The 19,947-nt window shown below is 42.3% G+C and overlaps 1 protein-coding gene across 5 annotated transcripts in view; it reads right to left on the bottom strand.

The window, feature by feature from the left end:
- The window catches only part of ADAMTSL1 (ADAMTS like 1), a 1,467,826-nt gene that overhangs the window by 619,494 nt on the left and 828,385 nt on the right, over nucleotides 1–19,947 (bottom strand). For all 5 annotated transcript variants that reach the window (XM_029608733.1, XM_029608741.1, XM_029608751.1 and 2 more), the window contains one exon: nucleotides 4,536–4,581. In XM_029608733.1, coding sequence (XP_029464593.1) covers nucleotides 4,536–4,581 — 46 coding nt within the window. The remainder of the gene's footprint in view (nucleotides 1–4,535; nucleotides 4,582–19,947) is intronic.

Here is a 19,947-nt window from a genome sequence, read left to right as displayed (position 1 = left end):
CGGTTGAGATATTCCAGGACATTTTTCCTATTACTATCAGAAAATGTCAGGAATTTAAAATCATAGTATCTGTACTGAAAAGGGAGGGCATAAAATACTGATGGCTCTTCCCTTTTGGGCTCGCATTTGATGTCCATGGCAAGTCTGCAAGAGTGAAGTGGGTGGCGGCGGCAATCTTTTTGCGGTAAAGAGTGTTTGACTGTCTTCTTAGATGAAGCTCAGCCCTCTGAACAGCCCATGCAAAAGAGAAGGATGGAACAACCCAAGTGGCAAAGAGATCCAGAAACTAGCAAAAGGTTGCGCAGACAAATGAGGAGCCCCTCGTCATTGGGAATGGCGAACAAATGATTTGGAGCAAGAGTTCTGGGTTTGCTTGCTATTTGTGTGCATTCTGGCACATATGACTGGCACATATGACTTGCTGGGTGTTGAAGCAAATGTAATATGCTATTGTTAGGAGATAAAAAATATGGGTGAACAATGGTGTTTACTTGTTGCTAAGGTTTCTTATAATTAAAGTGTCATTGTGGGATTGTAAATTTATCAGCAAAGGTTGGAGAGGGTATGGATTATGGTTGTCTTCCGCTGGTGATCATTCCTCATGGTGGGGGATATACATTATATTATATTGTCAAGTAAAGTTGTAGGGGTGGTAGGTGAGGGGTGGGCAGTGGGTGGGTTGGAGCGGTTAGAAGAGAAGGGATATGAGAGGGATACTCTGGGTTCTAATGGGAAGCGATAGTACTTTTTTTGTATGGGTCGAGGTGCACACGACAATGAGCTATATCTCACTCTGGGTCTATAGCTTAGCTTCAAAGTGGGGGAAAGAAGTATACCATTATCATGGTGTGATTAAAAATAATGTCTCTGAATGTTAAAGGCCTGAACTCTCCTTTTAAGAGAAAACTGTTGGTTAGGGAATCCGAAAACATGAAAGCTAATGTGATTTTCTGCCAGAAGATGCATTTGAGAGCAAGACATGAACGTCTGTTGCTGACGAGTGATAGAGCAGCTTTTAAACCAGAACAGAGGAGAAAGCCGATAGTCGCTTTGCAGTGCATGGTTCAGAGGGAGATATCTTCGAAGGATACTAATGAAACAAGAGAGTTAGGGCATCCCAACAGAGAGGTTCTAATGAAATCAAAAGTAGTCCATCTGCCTATAAGTAAAGAATCACCTGAGCTAAAAGATTTCCAATTATCCCTGTCAACTAATAAGCAGGTTGTTAATGCAAACAAAAACACACACTTTGAAATGTCTGTATGCCAATGCCAGAAGTCTAAGAAGATGGAAGAGTCAGAGTATATAGCAATGAATAATGAGATAGATTTAATTGGTATCTCAGAGACATGGTGAAAGGAAGATAATCATAAGAACATAAGAAAATCAAGGGTCCATCAAGCCCAGTATCCTGTTTCCAACAGTGGCCAATCCAAGTCACAAGTACCTGGCAAGTACCCAAACATTAGATAGATCACAAGCTACTATTGCTTATTAATTACCATAATAGCAGTTACAAAAATAGCGAAGAATAATCCAAAGAAAAGAAATGGGTACTGATTTAAGTATTAGGGAAACTGTTAGACAAATATATATAATGTGTTTTCTTCTTTACTTCTTCAGGAATCAGCCCATATATCCTGAAAAAGTCCTTGTGCTTTGATGGAACTCAATAACGCTGTTTTTCTTTCCAACAAATAGAGGTTCACATCACAGATTTCCAATCAATAAATTCAGGACCTTGAGTACTCAAGCACACTTTCAATATACATGTTAATGCTTATAGATAGCCCTTCAGCACTAACAACTTTAGAGATTATTTAATGGGGCTCAACCCTTCATAGTGACACAAAATACAGAAAGAAGGCTGTTGACCAAGGAAGAGAAATTGAAAATAAGTTGGTAAAAAACTTCAATATATCTTGCCCAAAGGACTGTATTAACCTACATTCCCATAGACAATGCAGAAGAGATGCATTGTGAACATTTTATGCATTGAGCAGATTCTGTCATTTTTGCTTTGAAAGCTTTTAATGGCCAGAATATAATTCTATGGACTACTTTAAAATGCCATTCCCACAGTGCTATCCATGAAGTAGCCTTCTGCATGAGACACAGACAGGAGTAAATGTGATCATCTGTTAATTCACACTGTAGATCCACCAAGCAAACATTTGCTAAACAATGAAGAGCCTGGTAATAATGGTTCTCATGAAGAAATTTGTGAATAACTGATGCTTTAGTTTTCTTAATTAATCTTAAGAATCTTTGAAAAGGCATATTAGATTATGGGCCTTTGTGCGGGGAGCAGCTAGAAGTAATGTAGCTGTGTAATTGCATATACGCAAATTTATCTTTCTCTGTAAAAAAAAGAAATGGCCAGTACAAATAGTCAATGGAAATATTTGACCTGTTGTCTAATCAATAAATGGTTGAATCTCACCTAAACCTAGCTCCTGTAATTGCTTGAACACTTTATACATATTCCCTGGTTCAAACCTCAGATTGCTCAGCAAAGGTAAACAATGTGATCTATCCCAAGGTAACTTCAGCAGGCTATATAGCAGCCTCCAACCCATTTTAATAGAACAAAACATCATAGACCTTGTGATATGAAGAGAAGGAGTCTCTGAATGAGACTGCAAAAATATATTTCAAAGCAATGGTGTGGAATTGCCTACCTCCACTCTATAAGCACAATTTTTTGGGTTACCCACCAACCAGTCTTTCAGAATTCCTAGAAGATACATCATATTATACAATCTGATATTAGAAAAATCCATTCCCCCCTTCCAGTATAGGCACCATCAGTCTAGTTATTGGTAATCTTGCCCAACGGGAACTCCAAAAGAAATTGAAACACATCCTATTAATGGCTCCAATATCTTTTTTCAAAAGTAGTAAAGGCACCATTTGAAACACATATAGGAGTTTAGGAATGAGTATTTTTACTAGAGCTTTTCTACCCATTATGGACAGTGGAAAATACATCCAACTATCTAACTTTTTCTTAAACTCTATTATCAAAGGAGGAATGTTATATTCATACCACTCTTGAATATTACTCTGTACTCTAATACCTAGATACTTAATGGTATCCTCAGCCCACTTTAATGGAAAGTCCAGCCAATTATCTTTTAAACTGCCTTCCACATCAAGAGCTTCTGATTTGCTGAAATTTAATTTAAAACCAGAGAAATTACCATAAAGCTTAATAATATCCAAAATCCCTCTGATCCTGGCCATATCTTGCCGAATCTCTGTAAATCATTGCTTAAAATCGGCATGGGACAGGACACAGTTTTCATCCCCAATCGGATCGTGGACGTTAGAAGCAAGATCATGGCCTAAATTTTCTTTGGTGGGGCCTACCTCTTCCGTCTCTTCGTTGCCGGCCACCTGCACTACCTCCTTATTTGCAAAAGAGAAGTGTTTCAGATCTGATATTTTTTCTTCTGTGACATTGCTACACTGCTCCGCAGCCTTGTCACCGATTGTTCGGGGTCTCAGAAGGATTAGAGCATGTAGAGGCTAATGATAGCTGGATGAGGATAGGAGCGCCGGACTCAAGCTGCCATTCCCTCGGGTGACATCACTTCCTCCATGCACACCTTTTTATGCACACAGAGCCCTGGTCAATTTTAGAACAGCCAATTATGTGCCTAAAACTAGAATTCATACACAGAATTGGCTTTTAAAATTACCCTCTGTATCAGTGATGACGAACTCCAGTCCTTGAGTGCAACAAACAGGCCAGGTTTTCAGGATATCTACAATGAATATGCATGCATTGCCTCCATTGTATGCAAATCTATCTCATGCATATTCATTGTGGATTTCCTGAAAACCTGGTCTGTTTGTGGCACTTGAGGTCTGGAATTCACCATCACTGCCTTATATTGTGATCTGGGATCATCAGGCTTGCACATTAGGACCTCATGTGCCATCATGTACTGACCTCTTATTTTTGTATCCCAAATGCCGAGCTCTAACACTCTTTTGAATTAAAATTTAGCTATCAAACTCTTGACCATTTCTCAAGCCTTTCAAATCATGCCTCATCATTTCTGCTCCATCTGGCATGTCTACTCTGTTGTAGACCTTAATATTGTTTACTAAAAAGACAAACCTTTCCGTCTAGGTCTTCTACAATTTTGTTGATGAAAATATTGAATGGAATTAGATTCAGGACTAATCCTCAAGGCACTCCACTGATAACCCCCCCTTACTTGGAATAAAATCTATTTACCACTGCCCTCTGTTGCCTATCACTTCTAGTCTTCCTTCTCAAAGCATATATATCCAAGAGTCCTTTGAGAATACCTTCTGATTGCGGTATGACCTGAAAGGGCTTATTTGCACATTTCTTCTAAAAAAAAGAATGCATATCCCCCTGCTATAAAACTTGGTTACCTAACAAATTCTTCTTGAAAACTGAACATGAAATTCAAGGCAATTTCTGAATTCTCAGTGCACCTTTAGTGATCCATAAGAAAGTATGCAGCTATGCATTAGCACCATTAAAATTCACTTACCACATTGCTACATGTTTTGTATCGGATATTTCGCCCTTCACAGATTCTAAAAAGAAAAGTAACAATAAGAATAAAATATTAATTTCTAATTAAGTGCAGTAACATGCAACTGAAACACTGGACTGTTCTTTTGGTTACTCTCTTTTATTCCTAAAATCAGTCTCTATTATCAAATAAGTCTTCATAGAAGTCATAGCTTTTTTTTTTTCCAAATGATTAAAGAGGAAATGTTTAGGACTGCAATTTATTTTCTACAGATTAGTATGGAGGAAACATCTGGATATAAAATAATTGTACTTGAGTGGTTTCCAATCAGATAATACAGTTTAGGCAAATAAGCAATAGAAGTATGAATTTAACTGGGCCTTTCCCCTCTTATGAGAAAAAAGGAATACACAGTTAAAAACCAATTCCGTTCCTAATATTGAGACTTCCTATGCAGTAATGTTCTAAATTGCTGTTTTCTTTTATATATGTGGCACAATTTTCAATCGGGTGTATGGCAATTGTATGCGAATGCATGCATACAAGAGAACCAACTGGAAGTGTTTTTTATTTATTATTAGCAATTAAAGCTTAATTCACTTTCATCATAAAATAACACTAAAAAGAAAACATAAAAAAAACACAGTCACAGTGTCATTTACCAATTCATGGTGGAGGCAGTCATTACTTGCCAAATAACTTCTCATATTTTTTGGCAATGAAGAGCAAATAATAGCCAAATCAAAAGATATGGTCATGACTAATGGCTTATACCTTCAATCATGGGGATTAACTATTTTACTCAAAGATATCCATAGGGAGGGTAATTTTCAAAGGGACTTCTGCAGGCAAAACAGTGTTTTACGCATAGAAATGTCCTTTTTACACAATTGCCAGCCTGAAATGTGGGTAAACCTGCGTGCGGATGTCATGTAGGAGCGTAGGTTTACCGGGACTCAGCAGAGATCTTCCCAAGGGTGGAGTTGAACTTGGGACTTAAGCGCAGACTTACAAAAGTACACATGTAAATTTTCATGAAAAAATTCTGTGCACATTTTAGCAGGTGTAATTGCATGCAGTTTGATTTGGTGGGCTAATTTTCAAAGTGGGCTTATGCATGTAATATCACTTTGCAAACCAGTGTAACTCCTGTGCATATGGGCTGGCTAACATATGCACAATGATATAAAACTATCCCCATAATTTACAATTAAGGGGACGATGGACAGTCTTTACAAACGACCATAGAAAACTGGCAGAATGTAGAGTGTATGTAAAGGAGGAGAATACTGAGCCCTGCCATGCAGACAAAAGATGAATTAAACATGGAAGTTTGCACCTGGACAGGTGTTGCCTGAATGTAAAGCTTTCCAAAATGGAGATCAATATTTAAGGAGAGAGATGTCTAAGAGATGTCTACTTCTTGCCTACCAAACTGTTTGCTGGACACTTGCAAGCAGTGCTCCATCCAGGCAGAAGCTGTGCATTGAAATGAAGGCATACCTGTTAACTGCCTCACATTTATTATCAAAGTAGAACTCCATAATCTAACTTTACAATATCTTTTCAGTGGATAAACAAATAAGAAAATGGAAAGTTTGTGTTAGCCAACCACAGCAGAAGCCAGCTAGTGTTCCACAGCCAGAGTAGAAGCTGCCAGAAAAATTACTAAATCTTATGTGTTCTTTGCTAGAGTGATCTACAGTTACTGGTTTTAAATGACTGTAACTGGCAGATGTCCTGCTGAGAGGATGCTGCGATCCCCACCCTTCCCTGAGCTGCAATGAAATCAACGGAGACACAGGTTTCCAAGGAACTCCGCGGGAAGATGCAGCATGCCGTAGAATGCATGTGAAATGTGTTGCTGACACGGCAGTCATGCCGCGGTCGGCATCCCCTTACCTCCACGCCACCAAACTGCTCCTCTGCTGGGCTGCTCTAGGCATACGTGCGGTGCAGCTTAAAGGGCCCACGGTGGGAAACCATTCTGCCTGTGCACATTGAGGACATCATGCGGCTGGGTATTTAAACCCCAGCCGTGCTCCAAGCAGACATCTCAGCAACAGATCCCTCCTGCAGCTTTGCAGTGCATGTTGCTCTCTCTCTCTCTTGCCCTGTGCCTTATCTCTCTGCCTTGTGCCTTGTTTGCCTTGCAGGTGTTTCCTTGCCTGTCGTACTCATTGCTCCCTTGCCTGGGCCTTCCTAGACCCTAGCTTGCCTCCCCGGTGCCTGGCTCTGCCTTGTCTCGGTCCTCTGGGTCTTGTCTTGTCTGTTCTGGTGTGGTTCTCCGATACTGACCGCTGCTTGGAGTCACACTTCGCTCCTGATCACTGCCTGCCCTGACCCTTGGCCTGGATCCAGATACTGTCTGCTCACTTCCAGCCCTGCCCACTGCCCACACCTTGACTTCATCTGATCGCTCCTTATCGGACTTTCATCTAAGCCCTGCTGGCCCCTGGAACCCAAAGACTAAACTTGCGGGAAACGGGGCTGGTATAGGTGAAGCTTCTGCTCCAGTCCCGGTAAGAACGAGTCCACAAGCTGACGGCAGGGGCCTAGCAGGCTCGCCTGCTAGGCTGCATCAACCACGCCACAGCCTAAGGGCTCACATCTGTGACAACATGGCTAATTCATTCGATGTTCTCAGCTTTGTTTTGGACCACGTAACCTGATTTTTGGACAATCATCAGGTGAATGAGCCTACTACTACAGGAAGCATTACTAAAGCAATGTGCACATGGGACTTTGGCTTAGTTTGGTTACAAAATATATTAAGCTTCAGCTTGAGGAGTATAGCCAGAGGTTTCCTAATTGTTGCACCAGTGAAAGTCGGCAAGCTGTTCATAGTACGTTGCATGTGACACAACAAATGTGTCCATCAGCCTCTTCCTTGACTGGAGAATGCAGCTGCGGAGGCTGAAGAGAAGGATGCAGAGGAGGAAGCTAAAAATTGTAAAGAAGCTGCTTGGGGGGAGGGGAGGCCTAGGGCAGGCCCAACCAATTTGCAAGGATGGAGCCGGGGCTACAGCTCTGCTCACCCCTGGTCTAGAGTGCGCTCTACTTCTCAGTTATTTAGGAAAAATGTGACATTTATTTTGGAGATATTTGGGTTCAATTCTTCCGGGTTCCAGGGTCGACCATGTGCTTTTTTGGGAGCTGTTGAAGCATGTGCTGCAGGGGAAGTGAATGAGGGAGTCCGATAACCCATAGGCCAGTTTTAAAAAAAAAAAAAAAAAAAGTCCCCCGGGCTGATATTTTTCTGCAATCCACCCCTGCAGAAGTCACTGCTAAAAAATCACATGGGACGTGCTAGTCGGACCACAAGCAACATCAACACATTTTACTGGATTCTCTCTATCACCAAGAGATGGGAAGGAAAGGTACCGTGCAACACTTTTTAAAGACAAAGGAGCGCCCTCGTGGGATCCTCGGAGGGCGGCAGGCGCTTTTCCTGGCTGAAAAGAATGCAGGAAAGCTTTCCTCGTAGAGAAGGCTTAAGCTGCTCCTGCTTGGAGCCCCCCCATTTTCTGCCAGCGGCACAGGAGCCAGTCGGTGACGTTAACCTGTCCCATCCCTTCATGTGAAAGGGCGATGAGATGGCATCGTGACTGCTTTGATAGAGCCCAACCGCAATGGGAAGCTTTCACCTTCCCTTGTAGCCTTCGTGGCATTCTTCAAAGAAAAGGGCCATTATAGTACAGGGAACAAAGGATTATGATTAAAGAGCAGAAACAGTACAGAGCAGTGCGGAGGGACATTTGATCCAGTGGTTTATCAATCAGTTTAACGAGGAGTGATGGGGTGGGGGCTGAGTGGGGGGGGGGGGGGGGAAGGGTTCTTCTCTGAAATTTGTCTTAATCTATTTAATGTAATTTTAATGCCTTTCTTTTTTTAGGTTTCTGTGCTCTAAAAGAAATTCCTTTCAAGCAGCCTGCATTTATCATGCCAAAATCCAGAAGAAATATTAACCAATTATTACCGTAGTAATGAAAGATTCCTACTTCCATGTAGAAAACAAAAACCTACTCTTCTCCACATCCCTTCCACATGATCAAAAGAGGTGACTAAGACCATCCCAGACATTCAAAATCAGGGGATTTCCAAACCGCTAAAATGGTTTAGAATTTAAAGTAACTTCAGGAAAAAAAAAAATAAAATAAAACAAATCATTTTTAAAATTATAAAGTATCTATTTTATGAACTCAAGTCCACATACTACCAGTCTGTATAAACTTCCTTTTATAGGAGACTGCACAATGTTAGCCGTAGATGTTAAAAAAAAACAGACTAAACAAAGCTAGCACGCCACCGAAGTGTCAGGGAGGGTGGCGGACGGCTGCACTGCAGTAAGACAACACTGCAGCCCACAACAATTAATGAAGGTGCACAACAAATTGTCTCCTAATGATGCCCCATCCCAACAAATGCATTTATTTCAGATGGGGGAAATATTCAAATGTTTCCAGTCCTTTGTCTTGGAAAAAAATGGAAATGAGAACTATGGTGTAATTTTAAAACAATTGTGTCTCCCATATACTGAATAAAAGATAGCATCAACCCTCTTCAGCATTAGACTCTGAATGGACTGTATTTTTCTGAGGCATGAATTGTATTGTTTTATCTCGTGGTGCTTACGTTTCCACAGGGCATGAGAGTCATCCTCAGTTTACTTCATCACTGAAGGGGAAACCCTGTAAAATCATCGGGCCAGATAAAATATTGGAAACTGAAGTAAGACAAAAGCCCCTGCTTTACATTACAGTATCTGACTTTTTGGCCCTAGATTGAAAGCAGCACCTATTTAGTCACCAACACTCTTAACAAAGTAAACAGTTTAATATCATCATAACGCAAGCAGAGTTAGACCGAGTCACAGATCTGGTTTTTTTGTTGGTTTTTTTTAATCCCAGCATAAAATAGGCTATCCCTGTGCTAACAAAAAGCAAATAAGCATGATGTTCAATCCCTGGCCTTTGCTGAAAGTCATTTGAATGCTGATTTCCCTGGACTGGCATATAATTCAGCAAGTTTCTGCATCGCTGTGCTCCATTTAAAGTGGTGACAAAGTCACTGAAACCTGAGGAGATGCTGGTTACATTTCAGATCCCAATTCTAAACAAAAATAGCTCCTCAATTATCATCAAGACATTTAAAGAAATATTTAAGTATATATACATTTAACTCTGAAAAACAGGTTGTGAGGGAGTATATAGGAAACTCCTTCAGAACACCTTAAAGCAGTGGTTCTCAACCTTTTTTTGGCTGGGACACACCTGACAGATGGTTCTCACATGCATGACGCACTAAACATGCACTCTGCATCCACAGGAACCCCCTCAACCCCCGACAATGGGTGCAGAGCAGAATTAGGGCATTACCCATACAACTCACTATATAAAAAAGATATTCTGGTTCTGATGACATCTCAGTAACAACAAAAACTCCCTTTACTACCAGGCATAATAGCCCTTCTTATGAAGGGCTATTATGAAGGGCATAGAGAGAGGAATATCGAGTAAGAAAAGGGAAGTGATTATCCCCTTGTACAGGTCCTTGGTGAGGCCTCACCTGGAGTACTGTGTTCAGTTCTGGAGACCGTATCTACAAAGAGACAGAGACAAGATTGAAGCGGTGCAGAGAAGGGCGACCAGAAAGGTGGAGGGTCTTCATCGGATGTCATACGAGGAGAGATTGAAGAATCTAAATATGTACACCCTGGAGGAAAGGAGGAGCAGGGGTGATATGATTCAGACTTTCAGATACTTGAAAAACTTTAACGATCCAAAGACGACGACAAACCTTTTCCTTCAGAAAAAAATCAGCAGAACCAGAGGTCATGAGCTGAGGCTCCAAGGAGGAAGACTAAGAACCAATGTCAGGAAGTATTTCTTCACGGAGAGAGTGGTGGATGCCTGGAATGCCCTTCCGGAGGAAGTGGTGAAGTCCAAAACTGCGAAGGACTTCAAAGGGGCGTGGGATAAACACTGTGGATCCATCAGGTCTAGAGGAAGCGTATAAAGAGGAGGCAGCAAAACACTGCATGGAGCGGCAGTAGCCACAGAGGCATTCACGGAGCGGGATGCCAGTGGCCAGTGGTTGGTGTTCCACCTTCACGGAGCGGAAGGATGGAGGGCTGCCATCTCCAAATTAAAAAAAGAAAAAAAACAACAAAAAAACAGGAATGGGTTCATGGGCTATAGGTATTACCAATTATTAGGCTTATTCAATTACCAATTATTAGGCATTTCAATATTAGATGATAGTTAATGTGACCTTCAAGGCATACTTCACTTTCAATGCATATCCAGCATTGCTCTCTGCTTCAACGGCAGGGGAAAAGTAAAACTAATACTTCACGCATATCTCTGCTTCAACGGCAGAGAGCTATGCTGCCACTTAACCAACTAATCAAACTTAATATTTCACTTGGAAGCAGCTCCATCACTGCTCTCTACATTAACGGTGGGGGTGAAAGGGAAATAGAACCTAAGGTTACTAAGAGCCAAGAGAAACAGATAAGTATGAGAAAAAAGAAATGTGAAGCTTGCTGGGCAGACTGGATGGGCCGATTGGTCTTCTTCTGCCATCATTTTCTATGTTTCTATTTACCACTAATGCATGTCCTATTGAGAAAACACAACAAATAAGATAGATACAAATGCTTACATGCTTGTAAAATACCTCACCTTGGTCACGCACCCAGAACTGACCTTCACCAAGTGCGGAAAGACCACAAACTATAAATATGAAGACAAAAACTGGAATGGAAAACCAAAAAAGCCACTCTGCAACACTACAAATATTAAACCAGGCCCTAAACACGAATACACCTATTAGGAAAACAGAACAAGCCAAGCTGCTATAGATCCCCACACAGATATAATTGTAAAACTATACTAATAAATGTTACAGAACAGCTGATGAACAGAATAACATCCAACAATTAAAAACTCAGAAAAATTATTAAAAATTGTCCAAATATCAATAAAATATTTCAAAACAGCAGAGACATTACATAATACCCAAAAGTTAAAATGGTAGTCAATCAAGAAAAATAAACTTTAAAAGCCTTTACTTACCCTCTCCAGCAACTCTCCTACTCCTTTCCCTTACAGGCCAAAAACACATATCAGAAGCAGCAGTGGCTGCTGAAGCTCTGTCCTTACGGTCCTCTTCCTTAGGGTCCACAACCAGTCACTCACACACACACACATGAATTAGGCCCCACGACTAGTGTGTGTGTGTGTGTGTGTGAGTGTGTGTGTGTGTGTGTGTGAGTAACTGGGACCAGGCACCTTCCTGACCAGTCTCTGTCTCTCACAGACACAGTAGTCACTTCCCTGACCAGACTCTGTCTCTCACACAGAAACATCACCTCCCTGACCAGTCTCTCTCTCAATTACACACATGCACTCACTTACATACAAGCTCTCAATCACACACAAATGCTCTCGCTCCCATTCTACCACACACACAAGCTCTCACCCACACACCCAGGCACCCATTTTACCACACACAAACTCTCACACAAACACCCATTCTACCACACACACAAGCTCTCACTCATGCACCAGGCACCCATTCACACCCACACACAAGCTCTCACTCACATACCCAGGCACCCATTCACACCCACACATAAGTTCTCACTCATGCACCTAGGCTCCCATTCACACCCACACAAACACCCACACCCGGGCTCCCATTCTCACATGCATGCACAGGGCCTGACCGCCAAATCTCTTCATCCTTCACTGCAGGGATGGGCTCCAGTTTCTCCGCGGCTTTACACTGGTGGGCTTTCTTTTTAGCTACCACCACAGGGATGGGCTTCCAAGGCAGCATTGCTTCGGTGGGGTCAAGTTTCCTCTTCACCACCATGGGGATGGGTTCCTGTAGCGGCCTTGCTTCAGTGAGGTTGAGCTTCCTCTTCGCTGCCATGGGGATGAGCTCCCATAGTGTCCTTGCTTCGTCGGGGTTGGGTTTCCTCTTTGTCGCAACAGGGATGAGCTCCTGTGGTGGCCTTGCTTCATCGGGGTCAGGCTTCTTCGCTGCCACTGGCTGAGACACTGCCTCTCCTCCCAGCCCCCTTAAACCACCCCACTCCTGGGCTATGGGATGCCCCTTCTTCCTAACTCCACTGGCCAATCTGAGGATTCCTCCCTTCTTCCTACTCCCACTGGCAAGAAGAAGGGAGGAGGCTTCCGACTGGCCTGTGCGGGGGCAGGAAGAAGGCAGGCTTCCCACTGGCCTGTGGGGGCAGGCAAAAGGGAAAAGGAAAGCACAATCGGGGCAGTGGGACTCCAAGAGCTGCAACACACCTACCGGTGCTTGGCGACACACCGGTTGAGAATCGCTGCCTTAAAGGACCAGCCACAGCTATCTGACTTGGTCCTCATTAAGAGAAAATCCAGCAAGTGATTCTGGGCCAGGGAGGTTTCTTTCAGCACAGGATAAAAAGGCAGGACCTAGAAGGGTTGAGGAAGCACCAAGGGGAAGGCAGGAAGCCTTCATACAGAATTACCACTCTGATATTTAAGGACTCTGACTTGTTAAGATCTATAAAGTTATGCAAATCTTTTGTTCTGTACTTTTCTTTTGCTGTAAATAAGATTTGTGTGTGAAAACAACCAGAGTCTATTTCCGACACTGTGTCTGCTCCCAGTTTCCACAAATGGTGGTAGGAGTGGGACCCTCCTAACCTAAGCGGGAAGCACTGACAGGAGCCAAAGAAAGGAAAAGAAAAACCCCAAACACAGAGGATTTCTTTTTCTCTCTCTCCTTTTGCTGGGGTCTAGCTGCAGGAACAGCCCGGGAATCCATTATTGAAGACCAAGGGGGCTAGCCCTGCTTGAAACAACTAGGGTATATTCTGTCAGTAAGAGCTGGACAGGCCAGAAAGGGTTTTTTTTCTCTCTCCTTCTCTTGGAGAGTCACCAAACTTTGCTGCTTGTGCAGATTGAAAACCAGAAAGGAAAAGCTTCTTTTTTTTTTTTTTGTTAAGAAGCATTATAAAATGAGTAATGCAGAACCTTGCTGAGGGACAACAGGCTATTGTGCAAGCCCAGAGGGCCCAACAACACCACATCCTGGAGAATTTAAGTGCCCTATAGGCTGCCCTGATTGACGTGCAGGAGAATATAGCACAGAAAAATTCTGCCTCTATAGAAGCTCTACAAGCTATCACTACCCGCCACATTCCATCTGCTCACATGATACCAAAGATGGCTCTGCGGGAAAGTCCAGAATCTTTTCTGGTAAATTTTGAAATGAATGCTCGGCTGCCTGAGTGGTCAGAGGCCTCTTGGACCACTTATTTGGGAAGCCTGCTGACAGGCAGCAAACCCTGACAGAAGGGCTAACTGTGCAGATGTAAAGCCACCATACTGGAGAGAGCAGGTTATACCCCAGAGGCAAACTGGCTTTGGTTCCAATAAGGGAATCTCTGCCCTGGGGGAAGTCTCTGAAATTTATTACACTGACTAAAGGGCCCATTTTCCCTTCTGGCTACCTCCAGATGGGACAATGGGCCCAGAAGTAGCCAATATCACCCTATTATAGCAATTTGTACAAAGCTTACCCCTATCCACGTGGCAGTGTGTACGCCAGTATGACACTCTGACCCTGGAATCCACAGTAGAAATGGCAGTTGTCTTCAATCAAGCGCAGTTGGCTGAAGAACATTATAGTGTATACGAGTCTAAACAGCGGATACAAAGGTCTCGGTAATAAGTCTAGCTTCAGAGATTGTGCTTCAAATTATAACATCATCTCTCTTCGTTTTGACAAAGCACCCACTTGGTGCCCCTAAGCACCGCGGGCGCTCTCCCGCGGCTATGGATTTCAGTGACTAAAGGTTCGCAAGCTTAATGAACTTTCCCAACTGCATACAATCAACCCACAAGTTCTTACATTGAGCTGTTCTTTGAGTTTCAGACTCCTAGATGTTGCGTCACCTTGACGCAGCCCCTGATGCAAAACAAGGCCGTGTCGGGGTCCTTGTGTGTGTTATATCTCTATAATTGTATATTTAAGAACCTTTCTGTACCACACTTGTGATTGTATGCACTTATTAAAATTCTATTGTGTATAGTAATATTGACCAGTAGATTGATTGCCACACATTATTCCTCTGTTGTATAATCAATATATGTGTGTGCTGTTTACATTGCCTGTTTTACGTGCTTTTGCCCAGAGATATATCCATGCCAGAAATGATATTCAAAGGTAATGATTCAAAGGAACTGAAACAAATCTCAGTGAATCTGGAAGATGAACTAGGGCAAATTAACAAACTAAAGAGTAGCAAATCTCCTGGACCAGCTGGCATACATCCCAGAGTGCTGAAAGAACTGAGAAATTACATTTCAGATCTGCTATTGAAAATCTGTAAACTTAAATAACATCATCTATGGAACCTGAAGGTTGTCAATGTAATGCCAATTTTTAAAAAGGATTAAGGAGTGATCCAGGAAATTCTAGATCAATAAGTCTCATGTCTGGGCAAGACAAAATGGCAGTAACTATCATAAAGAACAAAATTATTGAACAGATAAGCACAGTTTAATGAGACAAAGCCAACATGGATTTAGCCTAGGAAAGTCTTGCCTCAAAAATTTGCTACATTTTTTTGAGGGCATAAATAAACATGTGGATAAAAGTGTGCTAGTTGATATAGTGTATCTGGATTTCCAGAAAAATTCTGTCAAAGCCCCTCATGAGAGACTTCTAAGGAAATTAGAAAGTCATGGGATAGGGGGCAGTGTCCTATTGTGGATTGCCAACTGGTTAAAAGGTAGAAAACAGAGAGTAGGGCTAAATGGTAAATTTTCCCAATGGAAAAAGGTGAACAGTTTGGTGCCCAAGGGATATGTTCTGGGACCGATGCTTTTTAATATATTTATAAATAACCTGGAAATGGGAACAACAAGTGGGGTGATCAAATTTGCTGATGACAAAATTATTCAAAGGATTGTGAGAAATTGCAAGAGGACATTGCAAAACTGGGAGACTGTGCATGCAATTGGCAAATGAAATTTAATGTGGACAAGTGCAAAGTGATGCACTTAGTGAAAAGAAACCCAAATTATAGCTACAAAATGCAAGGTTCCACATTAGGATCTAGGTAAGATCTAATTCTCAGTGGAGCACAGGACTTGGTGAGAGAGGTAACGGTGGTGGGGCCGCTTGGCAATAGTGATCATAATATGATCAAATTTGATTTAATGATTGGAAGAGGAACAGTGTGCAAATCCAAGGCTCTCGTGCTAAACTTTCAAAAGGGAAACTTTGATAAAATGAGAAAAATTGTTAGAAAAAAACTGAATGGAGCAGCAACAAAAGTAAAAAATGTCCAAGAGGCGTGGTCATTGTTAAAAAAATACCATTCTAGAAGCACAGTCTAGATGTATTCCACACATTAAGAAAGGTGGAAAGAAGGCAAAACGATTACCGGCATGGTTAAAAGGGGAGGTGAAAGAAGCTATTTTAGCCAAAAGATCTTCATTCAAAAATTGGAAGAAGGATCCAACAGAAGAAAATAGGATAAAGCATAAACGTTGGCAAGTTAAATGTGACATTGATAAGACAGGCTAAGAGAGAATTTGAAAAGAAGTTGGCTGTAGAGGCAAAAACTCACAGTAAAAACTTTTTAAAATATATCCAAAGCAGAAAGCCTGAGAGAGAGTCAGTTGAACCGTTAGATGATCGAGGGGTTAAAGGGGCACTTAGAGAAGATAAGGCCATCGCAGAAAGATTAAATGATTTCTTTGCTTCGGTGTTTACTGAAGAGGATGTTGGGGAGGTACCTGTAATGGAGAAGGTTTTCATGGGTAATGATTCAGATGGACTGAATCAAATCACAGTGAACCTAGAAGATATGGTAGGCTTGATTGACAAACTGAAGAGTAGTAAATCACCTGGACTGGATGGTATACACCCCAGAGCTCTGAAGGAACTAAAAAAATGAAATTTCAGACCTATTAGTAAAAGTTTGTAACCTATCATTAAAATCATCCATTGTACCTGAAGACTGGAGGATAGCAAATGTAACCCCAATATTTAAATAGGGCTCCAGGGGCGATCCAGGAAACTACAGACCGGTTATCCTGACTTCAGTGCCAGGAAAAATAGTGGAAAGTTTTCTATACATCAAAATCACAGAACATATAGAAAGACATGGTTTAATGGAACAAAGTCAGAATGGCTTTACCCAGGGCAAGTCTTGCCTCACAAATCTGCTTCACTTTTTTGAAGGAGTTAATAAACATGTGGATAAAGGTGAACCGGTAGATGTAGTATACTTGGATTTTCAGAAGGCGTTTGACAATGTTCCTCATGAGAGGCTTCTAGGAAAAGTAAAAAGTCATGGGATAGGTAGCAATGACCTTTCGTGGATTGCAAACTGGCTAAAAGACAGGAAACAGAGAGTAGGATTAAATGGAGAATTTTCTCAGTGGAAGGGAGTGGACAGTGGAGTGCCTCAGGGATCTGTATTGGGACCCTTACTTTTCAATATATTTATAAATGATCTGGAAAGAAATACGACGAGTGAGATAATCAAATTTGCAGATGACACAAAATAATTCAGAGTAGTTAAATCACAAGCAGATTGTGATAAATTGCAGGAAGACCTTGTGAGACTGGAAAATTGGGCATCCAAATGGCAGATGAAATTTAATGTGGATAAGTGCAAGGTGATGCATATAGGGAAAAATAACCCATGCTGTAATTACACAATGTTGGGTTCCATAGTGCTACAACCCAAGAAAGAGATCTAGGCGTCATAGTGGATAACACATTGAAATCGTCGGTTCAGTGTGCTGCGGCAGTCAAAAAAGCAAACAGAATGTTGGGAATTATTAGAAAGGGAATGATGAATAAAACGGAAAATGTCATAATGCCTCTGTATCACTCCGTGGTGAGACCGCACCTTGAATACTGTGTACAATTCTGGTCTTCGCATCTCAAAAAAGATATAATTGCGATGGAGAAGGTACAGAGAAGGGCTACCAAAATGATAAGGGGAATGGAACAACTCCCCTATGAGGAAAGACTAAAGAGGTTAGGACTTTTCAGCTTGGAGAAGAGATGACTGAGGGGGGGATATGATAGAGGTGTTTAGAATCATGAGAGGTCTAGAACGGGTAGATGTGAATCGGTTATTTACTCTTTCGGATAGTAGAAAGACTAGGGGGCACTCCATGAAGTTAGCATGGGGCGCATTTAAAACTAATCAGAGAAAGTTCTTTTTTACTCAACGCACAATTAAACTCTGGAATTTGTTGCCAGAGGATGTGGTTAGTGCAGTTAGTATAGCTGTGTTTAAAAAAGGATTGGATAAGTTCTTGGAGGAGAAGTCCATTACCTGCTATTAAGTTCACTTAGAGAATAGCCACTGCCATTAGCAATGGTAACATGGAATAGACTTAGTTTTTGGGTGCTTGCCAGGTTCTTATGGCCTGGATTGGCCACTGTTGGAAACAGGATGCTGGGCTTGATGGACCCTTGGTCTGACCCAGTATGGCATTTTCTTATGTTCTTAAAATATGTTGAAATCTTCTGCTTAGTATGCAGCAGCAGCAGCCAAGAAAGCTAATAGAATGCTATGGATTATTAGGAAAGGAATGGAGAATAAAACAAAGAATATCATGAGGCCTCTGTATCGCTCCATGGTGCAACCTCATCATGAGTATTGTGTTCAGTTCTGCTCATCACATCTCAAAAAAGATATAGCAGAATTAGAAAAGATACAGAGAAGTGCATCCAAGATGATAAAGAGGATGGAACAATTACCCTATGAAGAAAGGCTAAAGAGGTTAAGACTGTTACAGTTGTGAGGTGTTGGAGTGGATTCCTGGGCACTGCGGTAATGGCCACTCCCACAGGGAGGAGCCCCGTGTGGAACCACAGTACTAGGCTAGATTTGAGACACGCAAACACAGAGATTTGTCTTTTATTATACAGCTGGATGATAACACCAGAGGTGGCAGTAGTGAGGTGATCTAGTAGTAGCAGTCCAGGGACCCTCGGCAGAGGAGACCCGTCTCACAATGGTAGATGTTATCAGCATTTATACAAGAGTAGCTGCTAATCGTCCTTCTTAACGCATTCAAAGCACTAGATAATTATAATGGCAACCCGTCTAACAAGAAAAGAGAACGAGAAGGAAAGGCCACGAAGCCCCGGTCCGCAATTCAATATAGTGCCGGATCCTCACCCCTGCTGACTACAGTTGCGATCGCTGAGATTAAAGTGGCGATTGCTGAAATTTTAGGTCCGGAACTTAATATCAGATAAGCTCACAGAACTCAGTTCGGTCTTCACAGGATACGAGGTGTGATTTTCAGACATCGAGCAGCGAGTCTCCGATTTACATGATGGCTGCCAGGTCACCAACGCCAAACTCACTGCCATTAAAGCAACACTGGAAAAACACACTAAGCATTTGGAGGACTTAGAGAATAGATCGCGACGATCTAACTTACGCTTCCTGGGGCTTCTGGAGACCCTGTTGGATAAGGACCTGCTGCTTTTCCTGGAAGGCTGGCTGCAAAAGGAATTGCACCTCTCACAGGTGCATAGCCCTCTTCATGTAGAGCGAGAACACTGCCTTGGCCAGAAGCGAGACGCTGATCTCCGGCCATGCGTCGTTATCGCAAAAATTTTCAATTTCGCTCATAAAAGCGAAATTGTGCGTGCAACAAGAGCCAGACGCTCTTTGACATATGAAAATTGAAAGATAATGGTCTTCCAAGACTTCTCTGCGACTTTAACTGCTAAATGTCGCCTCAAGGCCCCTTACTGCACCAAAATTATTGAATCTGGATTCCGGGCTACAATTGTTTATCCTGCACGCCTGCGAGTGATGACCCGGGTGGGGGTCAAATGGTTCATGGAGGTCGAAGTGGTGCAGAAGTTTCTACGTTCCCCCTCCTCTTCTCCTGTAACCCGGAGCCCCCAGAGAGGGAATGAGGATCCACACTGAACGTTCAGGGAACCTGCTCTAAAGGCCAGCTTTGGCTCCTTGTGTTTATTTGCTACGGCCATACTTACCTTTATTTCTTGATAGCAGCATCTCTATATCAGTGACGCAGTTTTCCAAATGGAAGCCTATTGACATTTATTGAGTTGAAAGGACACCAGTTATGATGTCTTGCTGGTTGCAGATTTCATTCATACAGCTGTACGCCATTAATACTGTTTGCTTTAGGCTGTCTGATTGAAAATAATATGCTGTTTTCTGTTAATTAGTTTGCAGTGGATGGGGTGGGACCTGGGGGGAGGGGGAGGGTGGGCGTATGTGTGTATGGTAGTGACCGTCCAGGTAACGGAATGAATGGACTGGGAAGGAATGGGGGAAGTAACTGGTGGGATGGGGTTTGGGGGGTGGGATTGGGGACACTATGCCTTCTTAGATCAATTAGTT

This window comes from Rhinatrema bivittatum, chromosome 1, assembly GCF_901001135.1.
Source record: "Rhinatrema bivittatum chromosome 1, aRhiBiv1.1, whole genome shotgun sequence".
Classification (NCBI taxonomy): domain Eukaryota; kingdom Metazoa; phylum Chordata; class Amphibia; order Gymnophiona; family Rhinatrematidae; genus Rhinatrema; species Rhinatrema bivittatum.
This window is presented reverse-complemented; position numbering and strand designations above follow the sequence as displayed.